This window comes from Astyanax mexicanus, chromosome 19 (genome assembly GCF_023375975.1).
Source record: "Astyanax mexicanus isolate ESR-SI-001 chromosome 19, AstMex3_surface, whole genome shotgun sequence".
Classification (NCBI taxonomy): domain Eukaryota; kingdom Metazoa; phylum Chordata; class Actinopteri; order Characiformes; family Acestrorhamphidae; genus Astyanax; species Astyanax mexicanus.
Genome location: NC_064426.1, coordinates 43,080,412 through 43,097,795, shown reverse-complemented (window position 1 = coordinate 43,097,795; position 17,384 = coordinate 43,080,412). Strand labels below are relative to the sequence as shown.

At 35.9% G+C, this 17,384-nt stretch overlaps 2 protein-coding genes across 2 annotated transcripts; one reads left to right on the top strand and one right to left on the bottom strand.

Annotated features, from left to right (window-relative positions):
* Positions 1 to 205: 205 nt before the first annotated feature.
* Positions 206 to 2,216, bottom strand: amn (amnion associated transmembrane protein). The gene has a single exon (XM_007242882.3). The coding sequence runs from the start codon at positions 2,154 to 2,156 to the stop codon at positions 714 to 716; it is 1,443 nt and encodes a 480-aa protein (XP_007242944.3). The 5' UTR covers positions 2,157 to 2,216; the 3' UTR covers positions 206 to 713.
* A 4,377-nt stretch (positions 2,217 to 6,593) lies between these two features.
* Positions 6,594 to 17,355, top strand: zgc:112148 (DUF846 domain-containing protein). The gene is made up of 7 exons (XM_022671442.2): positions 6,594 to 6,671; positions 7,599 to 7,669; positions 8,121 to 8,265; positions 8,402 to 8,491; positions 9,354 to 9,479; positions 14,914 to 15,042; positions 15,135 to 17,355. The coding sequence occupies exons 1-7, from the start codon at positions 6,660 to 6,662 to the stop codon at positions 15,159 to 15,161; spliced, it is 600 nt and encodes a 199-aa protein (XP_022527163.2). The 5' UTR covers positions 6,594 to 6,659; the 3' UTR covers positions 15,162 to 17,355.
* Positions 17,356 to 17,384: the final 29 nt, after the last annotated feature.

Below are 17,384 nucleotides of genomic sequence, written 5' to 3'. Positions count from 1 at the left end.
AAGTTATCCAAAAGCAGTGTGTAAGACTGGTGGAGGAGGACATGATGCCAAGATGCATAAAAAAACTGTGATTAAAAAGCACCAGGGTTATTCCACCAAATATTGATTATTTCTGAACTCTTAAAACTTTATGAATATGAACTTGTTTTCTTTGCATTATTTGAGGTCTGAAAGCTCTGCATCTTTTTTTTTGGTATTTCAGACATTTCTCATTTTCTGTAAATAAATGCTCTAAATGAGAATATTTTTATTTGGAATTTGGGAGAAATGTTGTCTGTAGTTTATAGAATAAAACAACAATGTTCATTTTACTCAAACATAAACCTATAAATAGCAAAATCAGAGAAACTGATTCAGAAACTCTCTGTTTCTGTAGTGTCTCTTAATTTTTTTCCAGAGCTGTATTACTGGCATACCATGGTCTTAAAATGACAATGATATTGGTATTGATATTAATACAATAATTCTGTGACATTATAGTTTAAATCACTGTGACTGGCCTAGGATTAAAGCTCAGGAAAATCGTCAGCACAAAAAAACTTTGGCTAATTTTGATTCATAAGCATGCATTAATCGCATAAGTCTACTTAATATGTACTTAAACAGGAAAGAATAGGCTCTTAAAACCTTCTTAACTTGACAAATGCAGAACAAAATTCAGAAAACAAATCAGGTAAACAAATTACTATCTGTCATTGCTTGTACATTTAATTTCATGCACTGAAATCAGTTTCATCATACACAGGATTGACAAAGTGAACACCTGAGTGAGTTAAGGTAATGCCGTTCAGACTCTCTGCTCCGTACAGTCCAGAGATTTCCGGCAAGGCGTGCGGCTTCTCGAACATGGGGTTATCAAATCCGTGGTCTATGGGTCCTCCGAGTTCTCCCACCTCTCCACTGTCCTTCTTCCAGCTGCTGAACGACGGCAGACGTGGTAAACGTGGCATCCTGGGCAGCAGACCTTTCCTGTAGGCCACCACCAGCAGGACTGAGAACACCACCAAGGCTAGAACACCCAGAACAATCCCAGCCACGTCTCCATCGCCCAGGCCAGAAACATCGCTGCCAGTGGCGCCTGAAGAGGCGCGGAAGTCTGCGCTCTCGATGCCCAGGTGGGCGCCTTGGTCGTGGACGTCCTTCAGAATGTCTCGAGCGAGAGCTTCGGATAACATGCCAGCCTCAGAACCCGTGTTCTGGTCCAACAGGACCACCTGGATCTCGTGGGTTGATTGATATGGGATTATTCCCAGCATCTTCTGTGTTTTCGACACCTTTGACGCCGCCAGTTGAACGGATTTGTACTTCGGTAGAGCGAGGAAGAGGTGCTGCAGGCGTTGGCGGTACGAGTCCAGGTTGAAGCTGCCGGAGAATTGAATGTCCATGATGGTGCCGCAAACGTCGCAACAGTGCCCAACTGGGCGAAGGGGTTTCTTGCAGTCCAACTGCTGTGAACATGCTACGTTGGCGCAGATCCGTTCGTGGTTGGCGGAGTTTCCGCATTCGCAGCCGGTAACATCTGTGCAGCTTGATCCTTCAACTTTGATGGAGGAAGATCCATGGAATTGGAGTTTTCCAAGACTGGATGTCAAATACTGGGAGAATTCCGAGTTGCTATCAAACCGTTGTCCAAGAACTTTAACACTCTTGACGGGAACGGTATTGGTGTTCCCTGATACATCAACACGGAATGAAGAAGCATCTCGAAACAAGACATCATCGTATTGACACGGCACGCTCTCCTCATGCACAAAGAAAAGGTACGAACCTTTCTGGAAGTCATCTACCGATGAAGCGGCGCTCCAAAGATCTGGATCGAACCACTTTAACGACTCAACGTCTTTAAACTGGGTGGTACCACCAGCTCCACAACTAGGGTCTTGACCCACTCTTATGGAAAACCCGGCTCCTGGCGCGAGAACAAACTCCCCGTCCACCGGTAGACTCAACCCAGCCAGCGTATGAACCAATCCCACGTAGACCGCCACTTTACCCTGAGCCGGGAACACCGCCTGGTCGCTCCCACATGGAACAGAACCTTTATCCCAGTTCGTCGCGTTCTCGAAGTTGGTGTCAGGGATCCACTGCTTGTAGACGCCCCCAACAGATCCGAGAACACAGAGAAACAGAGGAACGAGAGCCGGTGCGGTCGGCATCCTGACGAGGGAAGGAACAGCGGTAGAAAGTGAGCAGAGTGAACTTTGGTTGGTCAGTAAATCAGAGTAAATGTGCAGCGAATGTGTGACGATCACATGAAAACTCTAAACTCTGGGGTTAATGAGAAGACTGCAGGAATGCACTGGTCAAATATTTACCAAACAGAGACCAGCTGTAACAGTATAAACAGTTACAGCATCAGCATTGCAGGGCACTTTTTACGCTCTTTACTAATAAAGCTTCAGACAAAAACATATCAAATTAATCAAAGAGAAGGTCATATTATAATGATCATATTGTAATTTAAAAAATGTTAAAAAAAAAGGAAATATTTAAAGCTACTATTCAAGACAATTTAATCTAAAAAGTAACTGAAGACATCAATCAATCAACCTTTATTTTCACTCTGGAAAAAACATTGAGGGTGACCCTCAATTACAATGTTGCCGAGCATTTATAACATCAAAGGGATTGAACACATTTAAAAATAAATTAGAAATAATAAGGAATGAAATAGTAAAAAATAATTTAAAAAATTTAATAAGTACTCATTTTAAATCAACATTTAATATATATAAATAAAATATGTATGCAAAACAGAAAATTCTAAAATACCATAAAAACAATTTGATAAATTAAAAAGTAAAAATGTATAAAATATAAAATATAAAAAGATAATAGTAAAAGTAAAGTAAAATGTTAAGAATGATAAGAAATGGTACAATGAATAATAGAACTAGGAACAAGAATGAAAATATAAAACATTAGAATAAAGAATAAAAGTAATGATAAATTAATTAAAATTAAAATAAGAAAAAGAAACTAATACATATTTTTAAAACAATTACAGGCTTTCTGATGGTGATTAGAAACTAAAACCTAATTAATGAAGTTGAAAAACTGAGCACAATGTTTTTTCAAGCCTTTATGGCATTTATTTTATATTTATATTTTATAAGGAAACTAATAAGCACCACTGTTATATTAGCATTATTCCCCTAACAAATGTGGTCTAACTGTATATAGCTGCCCTGAGGGAACAAATGAAAAAACACCTTTTAGTTAGAAATATATATATTAAATAGCAACAAATGCTTTTCCTTTCATGTATTTATGCAAAATTGTTTGTATTGATAGTTATTTAAATGTAAACAAAATGTGTTAATTTAGCAATTAGTGGTATTGGATCCTATGTGGCTTTGACTCCTTCAAATTTTTAAAATCTTTAATATCTCAACTTCTATCCCCCAATTTTACTGGATGGAGACACAAGGTCTTGTGAAAAATATAGTTAAAACATAGTTAAAAACATCTGGAAAATTAAAGTGATGGTGTAATAACCAAAAGGCTGGTTTATTAGAATGTTAATTTGAGAAATGCATATACCCTATATCAAGTAAAGACTGAGATCAGATTAAGAGTTTATAACTCAATGTGCATTAACTATCATACATTATACACTATAATAGAATTATAATAGAATTGTCACACTGTCGTTTTGTTCTGCTTTTTTCCTTGGTCTGTTTTTTTTTCCTCACCATGTGCTCTTTAGCACATGGCTCTGTCTTGTCTCCGCCCTTGACTCCGCCCCTAGCCCCACCTAGTCATTAATGGTTTTTTGTAACCCCACCCCCTCGTTATCTCTCCCAGCTGTTCCTTGTCTGTGTCTGTGTCTATGTGCTCCCTTTGTTTGAGTCTTCTTTTGTTTGGTCTTGGGTGTGTTTCATCATGAAGTTTATTATAGTTTTGTGGTTGAACTTTCAAATGTCTTGAAATTGACTTTCAGATTGACTGACTTTCATTATTTCTTAAAGTCATTTTTTTTTTTACTTTTCTTCATTTAGTTGAGTAGTTGTTGCTTTTTATAATCTGGATTAGAACATTACTCAAATATTCACTATTCACTGTATACCTGTAACTCTACCTCTTCACTACTTTACTTTAACTGATGCTCTCAAACACTTTATTAAGAGACAAGAAATTCAAGTAATTAACTCTTGATGAGTTCAGCACAGCTGTTAACTAAAAGCCTGAATTCCAGGTGATTCTACCTCATAAAATATGTAAAATATTAAACATATTTTGGTTTGTTTAACACTTTTTTGTTTACTAAATAATTCCATTTGTTTTACTTCATAGTTTGGATGATTTTTATAAACTGAATAAAAACAGAAGCCTTTAATTATCCATTTCCAGGAGCAGCTCTGACTTCTGTCAATGTTTCTGTAAACAAAAAAAGTTCAGTATAAATAGAATAGAATAGATTTTAAACCACAAACAACAGAAATAGACATACATTTTATACTACACTATTTTAATAACTACATAATTTTAATTCAGTTATTATAGTGTTTATGTCATTGTTTTTATATGTTTTTTATTTGTATTTACTGTAAAGTCAGAAAAGCTCTGCCCTCGGAACGTTAGCTACAGTGTCTGTTCTTTCCGAGCTCTTTAGTGGTGAACTCATTGGGAGCATCTCAAATCACGGTTCACTTCCGGTATAGTGCACTAGATACATAAGGCGCTAAGAAGTGTCCCTCTGTAGTGAACTACAGGGAACAGAGCTGCTTTATGGCGAGACTTTCCTGCCAATTCTGTCTCGTTATACCGGAAATGTTACTGTTAACCGCAACTAGTAAAACCAAAATGAATAGGAGCTTACAGAGCTAAAAGCTAAAAACTATAATTAAGAATAGTTATTAACCTCTTGTCCCGGATATTCCTTTAATTTTAGAAAATAGAATAAAATATTTTGATAGTAAATTAAATAAAACGCATCTATATTTTTACATTTTTCTACAGTAAACAAATTTTATTAAAAGAGGCTCTAGCATTACGGCTAACGTGAGCTGATTGGTGGGTTAATGCTGGAATAACAGCCAAAACATATAGAAAAATGATGAAAAATGACATAAGTATAAATAAATAAATGTATATATATATATTAATATATATTAATGAATAAGCCCGAAATAAAAGATAATGCGTGGAAATATGGAAACAGATTCCTGATATAATTTGAAGTGTGTACTTTTTTAAATGACAAAATGTATTAATTCATTAATTCAATTCAAATTATTTATGTGTGTATTTATTTGTTATTTATTTATTTATTTATTCATTTACTCATTTATATATGCATTTATATTATATTATATTATATTATATTATAGTCATTTTTCAAACACGATCATTAAAAGTTTTATAAATGTAGTTTAAAAGGTTTTAAATTTTGTCCACTGTACTGAAACTTTATTTAGGAAATTACTAAATTTGTTAGTATGAAAACGATCAAAGATAAACTATTTCTTTCTTTTTTTTCTTTTGGTTGCAGATTTAATATATGCCACTGTTGTATAGCTGTGAAACAAGTATTTTTGCTGGTATTTGTTTGATGTACATTTTTTGTAATTTGGCCTAATTAAATAAGTTCCATCATTGGTGCTATTTTTTATAACTTAGTATTTGTGATTAAATAAATGTAAAAGCTGCTCTAAATTAATTTGCCTGCTCATTATGTTTGATGTAAAGATAAAATACATAATAAAATAACATGTGCAGCATGGATGCATAAGTTTAATGATGTGTACAGATGTGATAGTGACAAAGTGACAGTGCTGGTGATATGAGTAGATGTTATAATGTCCAGCTGGTGCTTAAAGAGTATGTCCTGTTACTTAAGTGTGTAAATAAAGTCCCAGCATTTATTCTTTGTCTAGAAGATAGATAGATAGATAGATAGATAGATAGATAGATAGATAGATAGATAGATAGATAGATAGATAGATAGATAGATAGATACTTTATTGATTCCCGAGGGGAAATTCTACACATCCAGCAGCAGGTATGTATAGTACACAGTTACAAAAAGATAATAATATAACGATACATATAAATACAATAAAATAAAAAATAAAATGAAAAGTATAAAAATACAGTCTTTAGTGTGTGTGTGTGTGTGTGTGTGTTACATTAACAGTTAAATAAATTATAATTATTTACACACGACTTGTGTTTTCAGTCTTTTTACACTTTTTATTTTCAGTTATAAGACTTTTAAACTCAGCGCTCTTAACTTTAACTCCATCATCAGCTCACCAACCAGTCAATCAGCTCACAGTAGCAGTAATGCTAGCGCATTTACTGATGTAAATCCGTTTATTGAAGGAAAAGTGAAATAAATCGGTACGTTTTCTTTAATATTTTACCAAACTACTTCATACTACTTTCTAATATTTAAGGATTATCCTTGATAAATATATAATTAATATATTTTATTGGAGTTTTAGCCGTTTAGCGTAATTCACCCCATTCATTTTCGCCTCACTCGCTGTCTCCCTCTATCGGCGGTTAGCAGTAGTTCGCTATTATAATGAAGACTACAGGAAGTGGGCAGTCTCGCTATAAAACAGCTCTGTTCTTGAGAAGAGCCGGGGTCCTTCAGGCGGAACTGCGGGCACCCTCTGTTTACATACACGTCACTAGGAAGTTTATCCGAGATGTTGAGACAGGTAAGAGTTTCAGAGCTTATTAATATAAATATATAAATATTTTTAATAAACTACTTTATTCTATATGTTCTATTTCACTCAGACTGTTCTTCTAAACTACACTTCTTTATATAATAGAAGTATAAATAATTATCTGGCTGTGTAAAGGTTATAAGTTACAGTCTTTAAGCAAATAACAGCTTTATTTGCTTTTATTTTATCTTATTAAATAAATACATTTAACTATTAAAGTTTTATTGAAAATAAACACTTTGTATAAACATATTTGTGTTTATCTTGTCGTGTAATTTGTGGACAGGTCATTAAAGAATGAATTAAGATTGTTAAAACGCTTTTTATCCCTGTTTTAATTTTATTTCCTACTTTTTACAGTTTATTTTGTGCTCTGTATTTATTCGTGGCTCTTCTGAACTGTTGGTTTTCTTATTTCTGACCTCACAATGTTTAAATTATATCCAGACCTCAAAAAAGCAAAGACAACAAGTTCATATTTATAAAGTTTTAAAAGTTCAGAAATAATCAATATTTGGTGGAATAATCCTGGTTTTTAATCACAGTTTTAAACATGCATCTTGGCATCATGTTCTCCTCTTCTCGTTGGAAATATGAGATAAAGGAAGATTAATATTCTCAAACCATCAAACCACCAAACTGAACTGCTTGAATTTTTGCACCAGGAGTAAAGCAGCTTAAAGTTATCCAAAAGCAGTGTGTAAGACTGGTGGAGGAGAACATGATGCCAAGATGCATGAAAAAAAAACTGTGATTAAAAACCAACCAGGGTTATTCCACCAAATATTGATTATTTCTGAACTCTTAAAACTTTAGTATTGTTGTTTTTAGTAACCCTGGTATTAGAACCAATAATCTAGTATAGTTGAACATTATTTAAAGACTGAAAGCTCTTTATTTTTTTATTATAAACAGGATTCGCAGGGTGACGTCCCTCTGTTTGATGAGGATGAAAATGCAGCCAGTAAGAACAGATCAAAAATACAGTAAGATTTATCATTTTACTAAATGAAGACTAAATGTTTTCTTACTATTATTTATTTGTAATGCAGCAAAGGCTACATAGCTATTGTTTAAAAATATATAAGTAAAATATGTATTTTTTTCTTATATATTTTTAAACAATAGATATGTAGCCTTAGATACTTAACAAACTATTTAAATTTGCTAAATATATAAAATGCCTTTCCTGCTGCTAAACCTTCTTCTTAAAGTCTTTATTCTCTATATGTTCTTTTATAGTCTGTGTATTATGTGAGGCTGTATGAGTTTAAATCAATTAAAACTTATTAAATCTAGTCTTTTGTTCAATTTGGATGACAGATATTTTAACAAAATAAAATAAATTATATTTTTTAGAGATTCTAGTTCAGAATAAAACAATAAAATGAGTGTATTTATTGGATATTAAAGCATTAATATGTGTTTTTTTTTTAGACACCCTCTGGCCACGTTCTTCCACCTGTTTTTTCGCGTGAGCGCTGTCCTCGTCTACCTGCTGTGTGAGATTATCAGCAGCAGCTTTATCGCCTGTATGGTAACAATTATCCTCCTGCTGTCCTGCGACTTCTGGACAGTAAAGGTCTGTAGAATTGTTTCATTTATTCATTTATTTATTATATCATTTTACGTTTTAAAGAGAACATTTTGGTTTTAATAATACCTGAAAATATCAGATATAAATACTGAATTATACTCCTGTTCTGATTGGTTAACAGAATGTAACCGGGCGGCTGCTGGTGGGACTGAGGTGGTGGAATCAGGTGGATGAGAACGGGAGGAGCCACTGGGTGTTCGAGTCCAGAAAAGTGAGTGAATTACATTAAAATCCCTCAGAAATTATCTGTACTTAATTAATAATCAACCAACCTTTATTTAAAACAGGCAGCGACATTTAACAAACAGGAATCTGTTATATAAAATATATACTATATTGAAATATGTATAAAATGACAAGGCAGAAAACACATACAATAAGAAAATAAATTAATGTAAAGTAATATAAATGAATAAGAAAATAGTAAAAAAAAAAAGTGGATAAGAAAAAAAAAAACTCTGATAAAAGATAAAAAAGATCATCATAAAAATAATAAGAGTAAAAACAAGTCAATACAAATGAAGTAAAACAAATAAAAATAAAAAAGGTTAAAATAAATTAAATAAAATTATGTCCAATTAAGAAAATAAAACAAATGTAAAAAGTGTACAAATTAAAATATAAACGAACGAAAACAAAATAAAGTAATAATATTATAATAATAATAAAACAAATTTAGTAAAACAAATTACAATAGAACAAGTAAAAAAAATAAAAAATAAATAAATAAAACATTACCAATTGAGAAAATAATACAAATTTAAAAAATAAAACAAACTTAAAAATATATATAATAATATAATAATAAAAAGTGAAGCAACACTCTTTAAAACAAATGAAGTTAAACAAATAAAAATAAAACAAATAAAACAAAATTTACAAATTAAAATAAAACAAATTAAATAATAATAATAATAATAATAATAATAATAATAATAATAATAACAACAAAGTGAAACATCTCTCTATACATCAAATAAAATTAAATAAATTAATAAAACAAACAAAACAAATAAAAATTATAATAAATCTTAAATTAATCTGATGCTGTTTTTCTGTATTGTCTTCTTCAGGAATCCAGCAGGAAGGTGGTCTCCAGTTCAGAGTCACGGATCTTCTGGCTGGGTCTGATCGTGTGTCCGATCCTCTGGGTTCTCTTCGTGTTTTCTACTCTCTTCTCCTTTAAGATTAAGTGGCTGGTGAGTCTCAGAGACCAGTGTGCACTTTTACACACTGAGACCTGTTCACTAATCAACATACTCAATAAACTATAACAGCAGAACGAGGCTCTCTAAAGAAGTGAAGAGTTTATAGTGACACCTGGTGGTCGGCAGGGTGAACAGCAGGTGCATATACAGGTTCATTAAAAAAAAAATAGAATATCATTAAAAAGTTACTTTATTTTAGTAATTCAGTTAAAAATGTGAAACTCATATATTGTATAGATTTATTGAACATACAGAGTGATCTATTTTATTTCTTACAGCCAATGAAAGCCCAAAAATCAGTGTCTCAGAAAATTAGAACATTATAAGACCATTTGGTACTTTTGGCAGTGTGGGCAGCGTGCCAAATCCTGCTGGAAAATGAAATCCGCATCTCCATAAACCATCACTGATTGGTGGAAACTTCACACTAGACCTCGAGCAGTTTGGACTGTGTGTCTCTCCACTCTTCCTCCAGACTCTGCTCCCTTGATTTACTTTAAATAAAATGTAAAATTTGCTGATGATCAGTGATGGGTTGGAGAGTCATGTCTGTCATCTGCTGGTGTTGATCCACTGTGTTTTATTATCAAGTCTAAAGTCAGTGCAGTTTTGTTTTCCTACAAAATCTTACAGCACTTCATATCTTACAGCTTCCCTCTGCTGATAACAACTTTTATAGAGATGCGGAAGATTTTATTTTCCAGCAGGACTTGGCACACTGCCCACACTGCCCACACTGAGTACCAAAAGTACCACTTGGTTTAATATAATATTCTAATTTTGTGAGACACCGATTTTTGGGTTTTCATTGGCTGTAACTTTTACTGCACTACCTCATATCTACGACTGATTACTTCCACACTTTGTATAGTTTTTGTATTTATATATTTATGTATATATTTTTAAGTCTCAGTTTAGAATTTTATATTTTAGAGTCTTATATCCCTCACTGTGCTCTCTTATTGTACTACACTTGTTTGTTTCTACTGTGTTGTGTAACTGCTACTTGCTGCTAAATTTCCTTCGGGATCAATAAAGTATCTATCTATCTATCTATCTATCTATCTATCTATCTATCTATCTATCTATCTATCTAAAATAAATACATGTTTAAAATAGATCACTCTGTGTTTAATACATCTATATAATATATGAGTTTCACATTTTGAACTGAATTACTGAAATAAAATAACATTTTTAATGATATTCTAATTATTCTAATGAGATGCACCAGTATACCATTAATTGCTGGGGTTGTCAGATATGTAATTTTCCCTTTTTATTCCTTTCTGAAATAAAAGGATGCTGCTACTTTTTGCTATTTTTATAGTAATAAAAATAATATAAATAACAACATAAGCTAAACCAATGTAAATGAATATGTTTAAAAAGTAGTTACAGATGATGTGAATGTAAAATTAAGTAAGTATGTAACTCTGTGTACTAATCTTTCTTCTATGTATGTGTTCTATGTATGTGTTCTATGTATGTGTTCTATGTATGTGTTCTATGTATGTGTTCTATGTGACAAGGGCACACTAGCAGGGCTAACAGGAACTTCAAGCTACACCAGACTGCTCTTCTACTTTACTTTCACTTCAGATACGCTGTAGCAGCAACAGCAAACGCGCATCTTAGCGCGCTTTTCGGACAAGGTTGGGCGAGTTGTGTTAGAGCGGGGCGTGGCAAACCCCCTCATTCACACTTTCTCTGTTTACGGACCTCGGGGGCGTTATTCACGGCTTTAAAAGACAGTCTGGTGGCGCTGATTTCCTATATCGCCCGCAGCTGTGCGCAATCTAGAGTCCTATTACATCACTCACACTCGCCGAGGCGTCAGCCGAAGGCGTCAGCTGTTGTGTGAAGACCCTCTCGTGTGAAGACCAACGCGGGTAAAGACCTGCGAGTCTACCTGCGGGTAAAGACCTGCGAGTCTACCTGCGGGTAAAGACCTGCGAGTCTATCTGCGGGTAAAGACCTGCGAGTCTACCTGCGGGTAAAGACCTGCGAGTCTACCTGCGGGTAAAGACCTGCGAGTCTACCTGCGGGTAAAGACCTGCGAGTCTACCTGCGCGAGTCCACCGAGCAAGGCCACCGACAAGGCAGCCCGTCCCACTGCTTTCTAAAATGTGCTCCCATCACATTCCTGTTATCTCCGGTACTCACAGAAGGCGAAAAAACACACACAGGCGCCAGGACCATACTAACCTGCGGCCACTAAAACAAACCACGCCCACTACTACCTCATTCTCTGTTGGGCTATGGAACTGCCAGTCGGCTGTTAACAAAGCAGACTTTATCGCCTCTTATGCAAATCATCTGGCCTTACAACTGCTGGCCCTGACTGAAACTTGGATCAAACCTGAAAATACTGCTACTCCGGCGGCTCTTTCCAATAATTACTCCTTCTCCCATACTTCTCGTCCCTCAGGACGAGGAGGTGGAACTGGCCTATTAATCGCTAATGGCTTAAAACATACTCCACTACTACCTGCAAACTCATACAGTTCATTTGAGTATCATGCCACACTGGTTAATACTCCAGCAAAACTTGCCATTATTGTTATCTACCGTCCTCCTGGACAAATGGGCGAGTTCACACACGAACTTGACATGCTACTGTCTTCTATCCCTGAGCAAGATTGTCCCATGCTCATTCTAGGGGATATGAACATCCACCATGACAGTACCAACTTTACAGACTTCCTATCCCTCATGCAGTGTTTCGAACTGGAGCAGGTCCCCAGCCCTCCAACACATAAAGCTGGCAAACATCTAGACCTGATCTTCACTCGTAACTGTGACACCGACTCTCTAACTGTCACTCCTTTGCACCTCTCGGATCACTACTTCATGAAACTCAATATTCATATTTCGAACAAACCCACAGCTACTCCTACTATGGTCTCGTTCCGCCGAAATCTTCGAGATATCTCAGCAGACCAGTACTCCTCGCTGGTGACTGACAACATGCCTCCACCAGGCTCATTTTCATCACTCAATGTAAATGATGCCACCGATACACTCTGCTCCACACTAAGCTCCTGTTTGGACGACCTCTGTCCTCTTACATCTCAAGCCATTAGCTCTAGCAAACCGCAGCCATGGCTAAAAAATAACTCACTGAGGGAACTACGTTCCAAACTCCGAGCTGCCGAAAGACAATGGCATAAAAACCAAAAACAAGCAGACCTAAAAAACTACCAACTGCTCCTGGCTTCCTTCTCAGCCACCATCACGACTGCTAAAGCTGAATTTTATCACAATAAATTCAGCTCCCTCACAGACTCCCAGAAAATATTTGCTACATTCAAATCACTACTGAACCCTCCGTCTCCTCCTCCGGCTACATGCCTTACTGCTGAAACACGTGCATCATTCTTTACTGGGAAAGTGGCAGCTATCAGCAACCAGTTTACTGATGTAACATGTAGCAGTCCTACTACATGCTCTGCAGCCCGGTGTCCCTCCACCGAAGGCGTTGCTTTCTCCTCGTTCACTTCTCTCACTGAGAACAAGACACTGGCTCTCCTAACGCGTAGCCGTCCTACTACGTGTCCGCTTGACTCCAATTCCCTCAAACTTACTACAAACCATCGCACCTGCAATCATTCCGGCTATCACTCACACCATCAATGCCTCTTTAACTTCTGGTGTTTTCCCAACTGCTTTCAAACAAGCACATGTGACACCACTGCTTAAAAAGCCTTCTCTCAACCCCGCCCAGGCTGACAACTACAGACCGGTCTCACTACTACCCTTTCTCTCTAAAACACTCGAGAGAGCAGTTTTAAATCAGGTCTCTGGCTTCCTCTCCCAGAATGACCTCCTGGACCAGAACCAATCTGGATTCAAAAAAGGACACTCTACCGAGACGGCTCTGTTGTCTGTGACTGAAGCGTTGAAAACTGCCAGAGCTGCAGGTCAGTCCTCAGTGCTCATTCTGCTGGACCTCTCGGCTGCTTTTGACACGGTCAACCACGACTTCCTCCTAACTATACACTCAAACATGGGGATCTCAGACAATGTGCTGTCATGGTTCAGATCATACCTCACTGGGCGCTCGTTCAAGGTGTCGTGGCAAGGACAGCTGTCCTCAGCCCACTCCCTATCCACTGGGGTTCCCCAGGGTTCGGTACTGGGTCCCCTTCTCTTCTCAATATACACTGCCTCTCTTGGTCAGGTTATCCACTCACATGGCTTTTCCTACCATTGCTTTGCTGATGACACCCAGCTATACCTGTCGTTCTCACCTGAAGATCACTCAATCTCTGCACGGATATCGTCGTGTCTCTCTGACATATCCTCTTGGATGAAGGAGCATCACCTTCAATTAAATCTCTCAAAGACTGAACTTCTGGTCATACCAGCAAAACCATCTTTTCAACATAACCTCTATATAAGCATCGACTCTCTCTCTCTCTCTCACTGCAAAGGTTGTAAACTGCTTGTACCAGGAGTTGGGTGGCCTGTTTCTGACGCAACAGGCCACCCAACTCCTGGTGCAAGCGGTCGTCATCTCACGCCTCGACTACTGCAATGCCCTGCTAACTGGCCTCCCGGCCTGCGTAGTAAAACCACTCCAGATGATCCAGAATGCAGCAGCACGTCTGGTCTTCAACCAGCCAAAACGGGCACATGTCACCCCGCTGCTCATTGAGCTCCACTGGCTACCAGTTGATGCTCACATCAAATTCAAAACTCTTACAATCGCCTACAAGGTGATACAGAACAGCTCCTTCCTACCTGCACTCGCTCCTGAAGACTTACGCTACCTCCCGGCCGCTGCGCTCCTCCAATGAACGTCGCCTCGCTTTACCAAACAAACATTCACACAAAGCAATCCAGACTGTTCTCATACAGAGTTCCCCAATGGTGGAACAAACTACCTTCTACTACCAGATCAGGAGAATCTCTCACTATCTTTAATAAACTCCTGAAGACAGAGCTCTTCAAAGAGCACTTACTCTCCTAACACCTCTAACTAACTACCTTCTACTACCAGATCAGGAGAATCTCTCGCTATCTTTAATAAACTCCTGAAGACAGAGCTCTTCAAAGAGCTCTTACTCTCCTAACACCTCTAACTAACTACCTTCCACTACCAGATCAGGAGAATCTCTCACTATCTTTAATAAACTCCTGAAGACAGAGCTCTTCAAAGAGCACTTACTCTCCTAACACCTCTAACACACTAACTACTTCTAACCCCATTTCCTTCTTCCCCTCCTTCACTTCTCTATCCCTTTATTTCCCTTCGACCTCCTTTAAGCCCTATCTAAAAATGGGTTATCTAAATTCCTATTACTTTGTACTTCATTATTGTAAGTCGCTTTGGACAAAAGCGTCTGCCAAATGAAATGTAATGTAATGTAATGTAATGTAATGTAATGTAATGTGTGTGTGTGTGTGTGTGTGTGTGCAGGCGGTGGTGATTATGGGACTTGTGTTACAGTGGGCTAACCTGTACGGATATGTTCGGTGTAAAGTTGGAGCTGGGACCAATCTGAGGAACATGGCGACCAACTACCTCGGCTTTCAGCTCTTTAAACAGGTTTATTTTTACGAATTCAAAGTGTTGTATATAATATAAGCAGTTATAAGCAGATAAATCTTTTAATTTAACTATTATTTGTGTTTTTACAGGCAATGAACAAATCCCAAGGACCCTGATGTGCCCAGAGATGAGTGACAGGGCTGATGCTGCTGATATAGCTATAAATTATTTGGTTTTCTTGATGTCTAGAGGGACACTTAACTCCTTACCTTAACTATCATCTGCTTATTTCATTTTCCATACCACTAAGAGTTTATAAAGGGTTTATAAAGGAGTTTAATAATGGAAAAGGGCAACAGGCAACAGTGGCCTTACTACTTACATTCTTACTTTGTTTTTTCCATCAGTCAGCATTAACATAGCTAATAAAATTATATAGAAAGTCTGTTTAATATAGTTAAACTGAATCAGTTTCTCTGATTTTGCTATTTATAGGTTTATATTTGAGTAAAATGAACATTGTTGTTTTATTCTATAAACTACAGACAACATTTCTCCCAAATTCCAAATAAAAATATTCTCATTTAGAGCATTTATTTACAGAAAATGAGAAATGACTGAAATAACAAAAAAGATGCAGAGCTTTCAGACCTCAAATAATGCAAAAAAAAAAAAGAAAACAAGTTCATATTCATTTTTTAAGTTTTAAGAGTTCAGAAATCAATGTTTGGTGGAATAACCCTGGTTGGTTTTTAATCACAGTTTTTTTTCATGCGTCTTGGAATCATGTTCTCCTCCACCAGTCTTACACACTGCTTTTGGATAACTTTATCCCTTATATATTTCAGAGGTTTTCAATTTGGTAAAATCAAAGAAAGAGCTCTATATGTTAGTGCTGACTGATAGAAAAGACAAAGATTACCAGTATAAATTAATGTGGAATCAATATTTGGCAAATGACAGCCCACTGTTTTCCTTTCTATTGATTTGTTGTAACTGCTTATTAGTGGTTTTAAAGTATTTACAACAAAATTAATAATCATTTATAGACTCATTTACTTATAAATCCTTTATAAACCCTTAATAATGGAGCCTTATTAAACTTAAACTGGTACCTCATTTTCTATTATTGGGATGTTTTCACACCTAAAAATCTAAACAACTAAACAACTTTACTACATCCTCTAGTCATCATCACCTATGTGGGCGGAGTCTCACTATACTACACCCACTGATTGGTTTGTAAAATGTTCGATGAGTTGCCATTCCAGGTGTTGTGCTGAATTGTGTCTTTCTGCCAGAATGAGTGTAACAGATTTAGAGTTTAGAAATAATGATTAATCTACAGTTACAGTAGATACAGAATCACCAGCACCTTTATCCGCGTGAATGTGGTGTTTGGGGTATTTGAGACAGATTTCTCTGGCTCTTAGATTTATGTTTCCTTTTAAATATAATAGGGTGGGGTATATATACTGTATCAATATAGTGTAAATATATTTCAAAGTGGAAGGATGATGCAATATATTAGTATATATATATATATATATATTTTTTTTTTTTCTATATATTATTTTCTATGAGATGTGATTCTGTTATTGATGATTGACACACATTCTGCTTTTTTTGATTGTTGGTGAAGTTTTCTTTAATAATTTCATTCTCATTGTTGAGAGATGCAGTACCAGTCAAATAGTCAAAACTTTGGACATACCCTAAATTTAAATCATTAATTTAAAACATTTTGCATTATAGATTAATAGTAAAGGCATCCAAACTATGAAGAAAACAAACCAAAATAGACGATTTTAGATGATCAGTTTTGAACATCTCTGCTGGATTTTCTCAGTCAGTTTTATGAGGTAGAGTCACCTGGAATTCAGGCTTTCAGTTAACAGCTGTGCTGAACTCATCAAGAGTTAATTACTTGAATTTCTTGTCTCTTAATAAAGTGTTTGAGAGCATCAGTTAAAGTAAAGTAGTGAAGAGGTAGAGTTACAGGTATACAGTGAATAGTGAATAATAGTGAGTAATGTTCTAATATCTAATATTATGAGAAGCAACAACTACTCAACTAAATAAAGAAAAGTAAAAAATGACTTACAAAAATTAAGTTTAGTCAAACAAAAAGTCAATTTTAAGAACTCAAAAAATATTCTTAAGTGCAGTCGCAAAAAAGACCATCAAAAATGCAATGATGGTGAAACTGGCACTCATCAGGTCCACCCCTCTGGATCACTTCAGTATTCATTTACAATGTAGGGAATAAAAAAAAATACTTTTGACTGGTACTGTAAATGAGATTTAATCTTATCAAAATGTGGGATTAATTATTTGAGCCGATCGTTGCAATAAAAAAATTAACACATATTTTGTTTATTTGTTATTATTATAATCAT